The following is an 11,621-nucleotide window of genomic DNA, read 5'->3' on the forward strand; positions in this document are numbered from 1 at the left end:
AATGCAAGACTAACCCCTTGTCATCTTTTCTACCCAAAATACAAGACTAACCCCTTGTCATCTTTTTTACTCAAAATGCAAGACTAACCCCTTGTCATCTTTTCTACCCAAAATGCAAGACTAACCCCTTGTCATCTTTTCTACCCAAATTTTACTCAAAATGCAAGACTAACCCCTTGTCATCTTTTCTACCCAAAATGCAAGACTAACCCCTTGTCATCTTTTCTACCCAAAATGAAAGACTAACCCCTTGTCATCTTTTTTACCCAAAATGCAAGACTAACCCCTTGTCATCTTTTCTACCCAAAATGCAAGACTAACCCCTTGTCATCTTTTCTACCCAAATTTTACTCTAAATGCAAGACTAACCCCTTGTCATCTTTTCTACCCAAAATGCAAGACTAACCCCTTGTCATCTTTTCTACCCAAATTTTACTCAAAATGCAAGACTAACCCCTTGTCATCTTTTCTACCGAAAATGCAAGACTAACCCCTTGTCATCTTTTCTACCCAAATTTTACCCAAAATGCAAGACTAACCCCTTGTCATCTTTTTTACCCAAAATGCAAGACTAACCCCTAGTCATTTTTCTTCAGATTTTACCCAAAGTGCAAGTCTAACCCCTTGTCATCTTTTCTACCCAAAATGCAAGACTAACCCCTTGTCATCTTTTCTACCCAAATTTTACCCAAAATGCAAGACTAACCCCTTGTCATCTTTTTTACCCAAAATGCAAGACTAACCCCATGTCATCTTTTCTACCCAAAGTTTACTCTAAATGCAAGACTAACCCCTTGTCATCTTTTCTACCCAAAATGCAAGACTAACCCCTTGTCATCTTTTCTACCCAAAATGAAAGACTAACCCCTTGTCATCTTTTTTACCCAAAATGCAAGACTAACCCCTTGTCATCTTTTCTACCCAAAATGCAAGACTAACCCCTTGTCATCTTTTCTACCCAAATTTTACTCTAAATGCAAGACTAACCCCTTGTCATCTTTTTTACCCAAAATGCAAGACTAACGCCTTGTCATCTTTTCTACCCAAAATGCAAGACTAACCCCTTGTCATCTTTTCTACCCAAAATGCAAGACTAACCCCTTGTCATCTTTTTTACCCAAAATGCAAGACTAACCCCTTGTCATCTTTTCTACCCAAAATGCAAGACTAACCCCTTGTCATCTTTTCTACCCAAAATGCAAGACTAACCCCTTGTCATCTTTTCTACCCAAAGTTTACTCTAAATGCAAGACTAACCCCTTGTCATCTTTTCTACCCAAAATGCAAGACTAACCCCTTGTCATCTTTTCTACCCAAATTTTACCCAAAATGCAAGACTAACCCCTTGTCATCTTTTCTACCCAAAATGGCGGACTAACCCCTTGTCATCTTTTCTACCCAAATTTTACCCAAAATGCAAGACTAACCCCTTGTCATCTTTTCTACCCAAATTTTACTCTAAATGCAAGACTAACCCCTTGTCATCTTTTCTACCCAAAGTTTACTCTAAATGCAAGACTAACCCCTTGTCATTTTTTCTACCCAAATTTTACCCAAAATGCAAGACTAACCCCTTGTCATCTTTTCTACCCAAATTTTACCCAAAATGCAAGACTTACCCCTTGTCATCTTTTTTACTCAAAATGCAAGACTAACCCCTTGTCATCTTTTCTACCCAAATTTTACTCAAAATGCAAGACTTACCCCTTGTCATCTTTTTTACTCAAAATGCAAGACTAACCCCTTGTCATCTTTTTTACTCAAAATGCAAGACTAACCCCTTGTTATCTTTTCTACCCAAATTTCACTCATAATGCCCAAATTTTACACAAAATCTAAGACTAATTCCTTGTCATTTTTTATTTCAAATTTTACCCAATATCTAAGACTAATTTCTTGTCATTTTTTAACGTCAAATTTTACCCAAAAGGCAAGACAGATCCCTTGCCAACATTTTCTTTACTTTGTTCAAGAAAAACATGTCAATGGGCCGAGTCTTGCATTAGGGGGAAAAGATGAACAGGGGTTAGCCTTGAACGCTGTTAAAAGTTTAAGAGAAACAGATGAGGTGGTAAATGCAAGTTCCTTTTTTCTGAAACATCAAATTGCTTTAATAAGAACTAAATGCCTGGCCAAATTGAAAACTGGCACAAATTCAACATCATCAACGCCTGGGTATTCTCTCAGCAAAGGTAATTTTTAAAACATTTTAAAGTATTTATTTCTGTTGAAACTTCAATGAAACATTTCATTCAGGCAATTACATAGTAATTCTGGTAATTACAAACACTGCAAACTATGGACCACAAAACATAAGTCTCGGTAATGTAAACTTTACAGACTCAGATCTATATCTGCAATTATTTTTAAAAATATAATGAGTCATGTCATATCAGAAACTGCAAGCACACTCGATATCCATTACATGATTATGTTTACACCTTAGGTGCAAGTTGCATAATTTACGAAAATTTGACTACATGTACATGTATGCCAATGACATCTTCAAACTTTTCACCAAATTTCAGTCAACAGGTTTGATATCAAACGTAAATAATTTAAACATACATTTCCATGATTCATAAACATTTAAAACTTAAAAAATTTCTCAGCAATGATGACATGATTAATTCCAAGTCTCATTTCATCGCTTTATAAAGTACTATGAAACACTATAAATTACGATAGAATTTGTTCTCAATCACTGAAAATACTTTGTCTTACTAAAAATACACTAAGCACACTATGAATTCAACAAGGAAATCTATGCTTATTTGTTCTAATTACATGTACATGTTTAACATTCCTAGAATGTCCTTATTTCTAATCCTCCAAGACAACTGAAGTGTTGCCCATATAAATAACCAATGCTAATTGTTAACAGATCTAAATCACTGATGTGACTTCTTTAAAGCACAATGATTGACCGAGTCACAAGAGGGCAAGGTTCAAGCAACGACATAACTGTAGCTCAACTAACACTGCCCAAACGATGTCAACCATTTGGGGCCAGGCCTAAGAATATGGTTGAACCACTGGTAATCAACAGTCAATTTTATTTCTCATTACAGAGGGAACATTCACATGAAAATAACTGTACACAATTTCAACGAATAGGCCGACTAGGGTGGTTTGAGTGTAACTGAATTGCACATGCGTGCTGTTAAAAAGCAACGGAGTATTTGTTGAGCTACATGTACATGTATACCTCGTGCTCAAAGTAAAAAGCTTGCACCTCAAGAGCACTTGTGGAGCACCAAAGTGTCACCATAGTAAGTAAAATCTATCACAAGGCAATGTGGCCCACCAGACCAGAATGAATATCCTGTTTTGGTAGCATAAAGTGACTGTTGATATTTCTAATGCCCCTGGAGAGGGATGTAAGTCCATTGCAAGCTACTCCCCAGATAATGGTGGTACATTCTATATTGTTGTATGCTTAACAGAGCGTGTGAAATAACAGAATAATGAGTTGTGATAATCGGCATCCAGAGGGCCATGCAAAATGACAGCATTGCTTGCTTGTTTTATATGATCAGCAGTGGAGATGCATTTCCAATTGCAAGAATTCCAAATGATTGAAAAACTCACTGATCCTCTAGAATACCATTTGCAGTTGAATACAAATTAAAAGAGGCTAACAGCATCTGTATCAGATTGCTATAAAAAACAAATCTATATTGAGCAATACTGCTTATAAAGAAGATCTTCAAAGCCTCTCAGACATTTTTTCAAAAATCACTCATTGAATTAATAAATTATTTTTCAATTCACACATAAGTAATTGCATCGTTAAATATAGTGAAATACTGGGCATCGATTGTTACAATTTACAATATTTTTATATTTCTTTCCTTGTTTGTTAATTTGCCTGAACGAGAACAAGTCGGAAAGCACTATCCTATAACAGGCTTGTTTCAACTGATCTGCCTCACTGGTTCCAATGAAGTTTCATTTTAAAAATTTATTGCAAGTCATGCATCAATTTCAGAACTTGTGTTCACAGTGGTACACAATGTGCATGTTTAGCTATTTTTGTATTATCCAAATTACCTTTTATTTGCTAGTTACGAATGAATCTTTCAAAAAAGGCATTCTTTTATAGCACTAGGTTCAATTTTCCACTTGGACACTGATCCCTGACCTTTAACCTCCAGTCTTTGCTTTTTGCTTCTGCTCAGATTTTCCTGAGTTTACAATCTTCTCTCTCTCCTCCTTTGGCGCTTTCCTGTTTTCTGATTCCACTGACTTCTCTCCCATTGCACCCTCCTTTCCACTATCGGAGGTCTTCTTCGTAACCTGCTCATTGCGTTCAATTTTTCTTTCTCTCTTTGCCTCTTCAGCATCTTTTATCTCCTTCGCACCATCCTCCTCTCTTTTGACATTCTCAGCTTGGCGTTCCTCCTTCCTCGTCTCAGTAGTCTTCACCTTTTCATCCTTCTTTGCTTGTTTGGGTTTTTCCTTTGCATCCTGGGATGTTCCCCGCTCTGCTTTCTTATCTGCAGTCGGCTGCTTGCCTGTAGGTGCTTGCTTCTCTGCTTGAGAATCTTTCATCTTTCCCTTTTCCACTGTCTTTTGCTTTGCGTCTTCACTTTGTGGCTTCTCCTTATCCTTATCAGCAGTTGCCCGTTTCTCTTTCTTTGATATATTTTTCTCTTGTCCATCTGATGGCTTCTTTGCTTCATCTTTCTTCCTCGGTTTGTCCTTCTTGTCAGATGTTCCCTCCTCTTTATTCTTCTCAGTTCTCATCTTCCTTTCTTCCTGTCTGTCTTCCATCTCTTCCCTCATCTTGTTTGTCTTGTCCTTGGGTAACGGCATCCCCTCCAACCCATTCCTCAAGCTGATCAAGGTGTCCTTGTGCGACTCTTCAAGACTCTTGGAAACAACAGCCTGTGCCAGCCAGGGGCATGTGACTGTAAGATTCTCCGTCAAGAACGTCCCGGGCAGTACCCTACCCTCACGCCTTTCAAAGGTGATTCTGCTGCTAACTTTAAGCAGATAACCACGAGCGAAGTTGAAGTTGTATCGCAGCTCTTCACTTGGTCTGGAAAAGTGAGTAGATTTATACACGGGCATGAGCAAAGAGCTTTACCAAAAAAACCTGCAGTTTATTAATCTCGTGATGGAGGCTACATATGGGCATAAGACAATCACAGCCAATTATGAAATAGAGTAAACTCTATACCAAACTGACAGCCTCAGGAGGATTATAGACTGTTAAGAGACAAATTGGTTTCTGTATTAATCCTACAAAAGTCGGACTTCTCTCAGCATACTTCTGTGTGTGACTAAATCCATCAGTTGCACACACATTACTTTTTGTTCACTAAATCTGAAGGAAATACTAGTAGAAATTAATATAGGTTTTCCTGGCCATTTTTGGAAAATGCCCTGTTTAATTTGTAAAATCAAAATTCAATTTGGCGTGGAGTTTGATATAAATATATATATCTTTCATATAAATGAGTGTGCGTTACGTTGCATTAAAGAGGTTACAAATAAATGATTGGGGTTTCAATTTGATGTATTCGTTGCCAATTGTAACCAATGTGTAATCTTATTCACCGAAAGTCTGTCTTTTATCGTAAACCTTAAAAATGTGCATTTAATTTGATTGGAATACTGAGGGTAACAGAAATCATGACACCACTTTTATAATGAATGTAATGTTTTTCATGAAGGTTTATACTTGTAGTGTTTGTTATCAAACTGTACACTAATTAGAGTCTGTGATTTTTCTGCATCTTCTTGTTCAGCCATTGCCAGAAGGCCATGTGTGAACTTTTATGTGATTGTGGCAAAAACGTAGCACGATCAGAAAAAGTTACCTCAGCGTCGGTGTTTGTATAGGAATCGTACAATAGTCGGTATGTTTCCATAGACAACATGAATGGTCTATTTCAGCCATGAATATTCAAACATTTAACCATTCAACTAAACAATTCTAAAGAATATAACTTCTGTTGGCACACAGACAATTTCAATTCTTGACCACACATACCTTAAATAACACTTAGTGCGAACTTGCCTGCACATTTTGCGAAATAGATTGAGTTCAAGTTAAAATGAAGGTACAGTAGGATTGCAGAGGTGCATTCGATTTTGCACAAAAAAGGAATGTCAATATACTAAACCGGTGCAATATCAGGAAATTGAAAGCTGACTCTATACGAATTTGTATTTGTTAAATAGAAACGGGGGGTTGAAGGTTCGTTCTATTTTCCTTGAAAGCAAATGCTTCGATTACTAATTCACTTACATGTACACATTTTCCAAAACTGGCCGGGAAAATCACTACTTTTGGATTTTGTCACATTTCACACTGAGCAATTATAAGCTTTAAGTGTAAGTTTCTTTGCACTAAATCTTTTAAACAAACATATGGGTGGATACAATTTTCAGGGAGTAGTTTGGTAAGGTGAGCACTTTTGATAAGTTGGTGCTTGGATTTTTTAAGAACAGTTTGAGGCCAAAAAAAACCCAAACCTCACAAAACTGAAATCGGAGGTTTGCCGTCAGTCGGACAGCAGAGCAATTTTTTTTTTTTTACATCAATATTGGTAAATTGTTGGTCGGTGGATCCAGGACTTCTCAAAATAAAACTTTTGTTTTTCTTTCCAGTTCGGAATCACAAAGATCAGCGGATCCATGCACCAGACTTAAAAATTAAATCTCCCCTTAACAGTCAAACCTCATTAAAAAGAGCATGGTTTATATACATGTAAGATTATGCTTATAACAAGGCAATTTTTAAGCCCAATCTTTCTTGTTTTTCATCGTTTTTAATAATTACAAAGTTCCTGTTATAACAAGGTAATTTGTCCAAGTCCAAAGGACCTCTTATTAATGAGGTTTGACTGCATGCATTGTAGAATGACTGAGATACAACTTGTTCGGCATTAAAAACTCACTTTGTCAATGTCAAGCGTATTTCCATGTTAAGTGGAAGTTCATAATCCCAAAACAGTGCTACCGCCTTCTCCACCAGATACAACTTTTCTCTCATACCATCCTTCCTTGTTCGTTGTTTCATCAAGGTACATTTCCCTCTGAAGATACAGGATGTACAGAACAGAAGAAAAGACATGAGTTTATGTTTTCCCTGATTTCCAGAATGTCGAACTTCTGGCATTTTCAAATCTTTTCTATTAGTATTAGGCCTAGTATTCACCACTCGAAATATCAGAGAACTACCCTTCTCTTCAACTGCCAAAGGCAAAAATTATACTTTTTTTTAAGAACTTCACAAAATGACTTAACCATGTTAACATAAAGTGGTTGACTGATTGAGGCTCCAAAGCGCTGAAGAACAAGGCTTACAAACTGAACAGAGCTGAAAATTGAGTGAAACAAAGAACAGAAGTGTTCTCAAAGTAATGATTGCCAATTTTGAGGAATGAACACTGTCCCTTCTGACGCGCTCCTATAATAAAATTAAACAGACGAACTCACCCAATTGAGTGTTTCTCGATTGTCCTCTTGAGATCCGACATAAATTCATACACGTCTTCCGGCAATTTATACACGAAAATGTCATTTTGCACGGTGAATGTCGTAGGCCTGAACAGAAAGTACGCGATTATGGCCACAATAATTACAATAAAAACTGACTTCATGGTGGAAATGAAGGCTTTTTCACCGCTCAGAGACTTCGCTGAAAACTAACGCTGTTTGAAGATTGGCTCCCTGTCGTCATTATATCTTGCAGCAGTTCAAAATGGACGTGTGATTGCTGCAGACGACATAAGGATGCCCGACTAAAAACTTGGTACAAAGTTCGAAGACCACCGCCAAGCCCCGTGCAACAGAGGGCGCTCGGCCACTTTTCCATCTAAAATTAGACTGAAAACATTTGAAGTATGCACAGAATTTCACATTAGACGCGATCACAGTCGGAGGATGGCATGGATTAGAAACTATTATTACACATAGAAGCTAGAATTTATATGTGACCTGTCACCAAAAAATGAGCGTAAAATCAGAATTTTGAAAAATTCAGATATTGGTTTTTTTAATTCAGCAGAAAAAGAAATTTCATGCGGTATCCATGGAACACATAGGGTAAAACTATAACTTATTCTTTTCTCCTAGCTTTGTATCTTTGTTCGCGGCATACTATTTCATACTATAGGTACGAATTATGCTATTGTCAAAAATGGTGAGAAAATGACGTTAAATATATGTTCCTGTGAAATATTTGGAATTATAATAGAAGGGTTACTCTTTCCAAATGTTACAAAACGTCAAAAATAACTTCTGCTTCATTACGACTTTGAAACCCTCAAATAGGAAAGAGCGAGATGCGACTTCACTCTTATTTTGTTGTAACAGGTCACATATTGGCCCAGTTCCAAGAAGCCTCAATTGATATCCAAGCAAAACTCATTTTACTCTGCAACCAGCCCCTACTTATAAAATTACCCCAGCCTCAGCTTACAGAAATTTACGGCCGCAATATAGCACTAGGAAAATTCGTGGTAGATTCACTCCCAAGGGATAAAAAACAGTTTGCAGTAAGCCCACTAAAAACCGAGAGACACGGTAAGAAAAGAAAACGTAACAAATTGATACTGTGAGTAAAAGACATCGCTGAGAATTTATTAACTGCACTTCACGCCATTAAACTGGGTACTTCAAATTAAACATGAAAAAAAATACGAATTAAATAATATAAAATAAACATTCATCATCAACTTTTAACACTTCAGCAAAGGGAAAAGATTCCAGTAACATAAGTTCATTCATCGTCCTGCAAGAGGTTTCCTGTCTTATTAAACTACGTACAGATTATGCGTCCATAAAACTGCTAAGAAACTTTTAACACAAGAGCTTTACTTTGGCTTGACTACTTTGCAAAGCGTTTGTAGCATCAAAGTGACGCACATGCTCAAGTATTGCATGCTGGCCTTTTCCAACTTAGCATAGGTTTATGCACTTCTTTCACTGAAGAGATTGCTTTAGTTATAACAAAGTTGGGTCACTTGCCCAAAATATTGATTTCACTTTCAGACCATTCAAAAAAAATTATTCGTCCATAACAGTCATTTTCAACTCAATCCAATCCAGGAATGGCATAGAATTGGAAATGCAAATTCGTTTTTTGGAAATAGAAACTTGTTTTTTGCCACTCATTCTACAGATTTAGTCTTTCAATTTTGTTATGAAAATAAGCATCGCTCTAATGCTGCAATGCAGCATTATTAAACTCACACATTACAAATATTCAGTGCTTGAAAATGATACGGACAAGGCATAAATGGAGAGAACTGAAATTGTTTAAAACTTCCACTAAAACTGGTTCATATGAAGCAACTTTGGTCTAAATTTTGGTCTTCACCAAAGCATGTGCTAAAAGTAAACAATAAAAGGGTAAACAGTAGGATAGTCGTTTTGACACAAGATTATCGTATCAATTACAATTGCTGCAGGGACGTTTTATGCTGAAAACATCTTGACTTTTACAGGATAGTTCGATGATGTAAGAGTATTGTTGATACCCATCACTTTGAAATCTAATGAATTATGCCGCTTAATTAACAATCACAGGGAATAATCATTAAATTCTCACAACTACTTTTCCTAGCTTACATCATTTTGAAACTGCAGAGAAATTCAGAGCATAATTTGTTAAGAATGAGTGCCACAGAACTACTGCCACATCATGACTTTGACGGTTTCTAACTGCTTTTTTTTAGGGAGAGGCCATTTTTTTCCTGTCTTGTTCATGGCAGGATTTTTTGGATGTACAGAAATGCCTAAAAGATGCAAGTCTCAAGGTCAAAGCAATGTTTTCAAGAATCTAGAACATGGTTACAAATTCAACTTTGGGAATAAAATATACAAGTGCATTTAACCTGGTATTTAAACAGACAGAGGAATGTATGCAATTCTGGAGACCCATGTGGAGACCATTCAGTTGTAGAGAAGAGTTTTTAACGACCAAAGTTGCCAACCTCCAATCAAATCTTGAAATAGCACTTTGAGCAGCATTTTTGACAGTCCAATCAAGCTGCCTTGTGTACCTCAAAGTAGGTGTCTTTACTTCATGTGTGTTGCCATGGAGATGTCATCAGTGAACGTGTTCATCATCCAGCATATGCTCCACCCACTCCACAGCATCCATGCCCTTTCTTTAATTGGCACCCCTGAACTGACAAAATACCAAGAAAAAAAAAGAACAATTCACTACAGCAATTTACAATTATATTACAAGTTACTTTTCGATTTAAACAGGCTCTAAACTCTTGCAACATATTAAAAACTTTCTTGTTCCCCTTTTTTTCCTTTTAAATGAAGGCAGCTTTTTGGGCCACGACAATTTTATCCCAGAATGAAGAGACTCCATCTAGCACAGGTTGCCAGAAAAATGTCCAAGTGCCTCCATAATTTAACCCCCCCCAAAAAAAGGCAAGCACTGAGGACAAAAGAAATCAAGGAGGTTGAGAAGCAAGTTTACTTTTTTCACTCTTCCTAAAACTCCTTATATATTACAAAAATATACATACCACTGAATCCACTCTGGAAGCCGTTGTCTCGGTGTTACCATGGCGATGACGGACCTCATCAGTCAGTATATGTATCTGGCCTCCAGGTGCCTCACCCAAAAGATAGACTCACAGTCGACGGTCTTCGGCCATCTTCATTATAAACAGCCACCTTCCAAAAATGATCAAAAGAAAATCTTACACGACCGGGGAAGAAATGCACCTGTCTAAGTGATCTGGCTTCTGATCCAGAGCTTAAATTGAAGGGATGTAGATTTGGATCTTTATCCGTTGCCTTTTTAGCAAGTTGTTAAAACTTTGATACTTCAGACAATTGCTTGCCCCATAAAAAAGTGTAAATAGTTCAGGGTACACAATGATTAAATACTTTGAGTTTCACAGAAAGGCGGGGAACATATGTGCAAACTTCAAGGTAAAATTGAGTCCACAGTGAGCAAAATGGGGGGTGTAGGAGCCTAGGTGGCATAATTATTGAAGGTTGAGAGAATAAGACAGCACCAGTACATCTGTCATTTCTGTGATCTAGTTGCAGTACTTGATGGCAACATAATTTACCGATATGTAACCAGGGGATTCAATCATCACATCAGACAGGTCCCTGTGTATCACTTCAGAGTTCTTCATTACCTGCCATAGGGAAAAGACAAAGAAAAAGAAACAAAAGGAAAATATTTCAATTCAACAAATTTTATTGCTAAACTTTGAACGCAGAAAATTCTTCACCTATTCCCTTTCTTTAGGTCTTCTCTTAGGTTCTTTCTAGATATGCTGATATTTTAACCCTAACCCCCAGGTTGTGTGTAAAATCATATTGAAATTGGAGGATTTGGGACTGTTAGGTTTAACATTTGAGTAAAATGTGAACTTTTCAGTCAGCATTCAGCAGGGTTGTTGGGTGACAAATAGTGATTTCACATGGCTGACTTTCTATTCATACTCTGGGATGGACTTGGAAATGATAAATATATTTTTGTCTTTATGTGATAAAACTGTTGAATAGGGCTAGTCCTATGCTCACCTTTGAAGCTGCAGTGAAGTGATTATCCTGGTAAGGTTAGTGAAAACAGGGCCACCACGTGAAGGTCCCAGGATACCAGCCCCGCACGCTTTCGGCAA

At 37.2% G+C, this 11,621-nt stretch overlaps 1 protein-coding gene and 1 long non-coding RNA gene across 3 annotated transcripts; both read right to left on the bottom strand.

Moving 5' to 3' along the window:
* Positions 1 to 2,178: 2,178 nt before the first annotated feature.
* On the bottom strand, positions 2,179 to 7,669 carry LOC147798054 (uncharacterized). The gene is made up of 3 exons (XM_087141550.1): positions 7,453 to 7,669; positions 6,912 to 7,049; positions 2,179 to 5,044 (listed from the first exon to the last, which is right to left on the bottom strand). The coding sequence occupies exons 1-3, from the start codon at positions 7,614 to 7,616 to the stop codon at positions 4,147 to 4,149; spliced, it is 1,200 nt and encodes a 399-aa protein (XP_086997676.1). The 5' UTR covers positions 7,617 to 7,669; the 3' UTR covers positions 2,179 to 4,146.
* Positions 7,670 to 8,568: 899 nt separating this feature from the next.
* On the bottom strand, positions 8,569 to 11,610 carry LOC147798055 (uncharacterized). 2 transcript variants are annotated; one of them, XR_015426560.1, is made up of 4 exons: positions 11,524 to 11,610; positions 11,061 to 11,132; positions 10,506 to 10,656; positions 8,569 to 10,145 (listed from the first exon to the last, which is right to left on the bottom strand). It is a non-coding gene; the product is annotated as an uncharacterized LOC147798055 (long non-coding RNA). The 2 variants fall into 2 exon arrangements; XR_015426559.1 differs by having other exon boundaries at positions 8,569 to 10,150.
* Positions 11,611 to 11,621: the final 11 nt, after the last annotated feature.

The sequence above is a fragment of the Acanthaster planci genome, linkage group LG09 (genome assembly GCF_054643075.1).
Source record: "Acanthaster planci isolate LZ-2023a linkage group LG09, COTS_SCS, whole genome shotgun sequence".
In the NCBI taxonomy this organism is placed as follows: domain Eukaryota; kingdom Metazoa; phylum Echinodermata; class Asteroidea; order Valvatida; family Acanthasteridae; genus Acanthaster; species Acanthaster planci.

Coding starts and splice junctions, on each gene's coding strand:
- LOC147798054 (XM_087141550.1), bottom strand. CDS start 7,616: ATGAAGTCAGTTTTTATTGTAATTATTGTGGCCATAATCGCGTACTTT. Junction 7,050..7,452: donor ATCGAGAAACACTCAATTGG/GTGAGTTCGTCT, acceptor CTGTATCTTCAG/AGGGAAATGTACCTTGATGA. Junction 5,045..6,911: donor ATACGCTTGACATTGACAAA/GTGAGTTTTTAA, acceptor TCACTTTTCCAG/ACCAAGTGAAGAGCTGCGAT.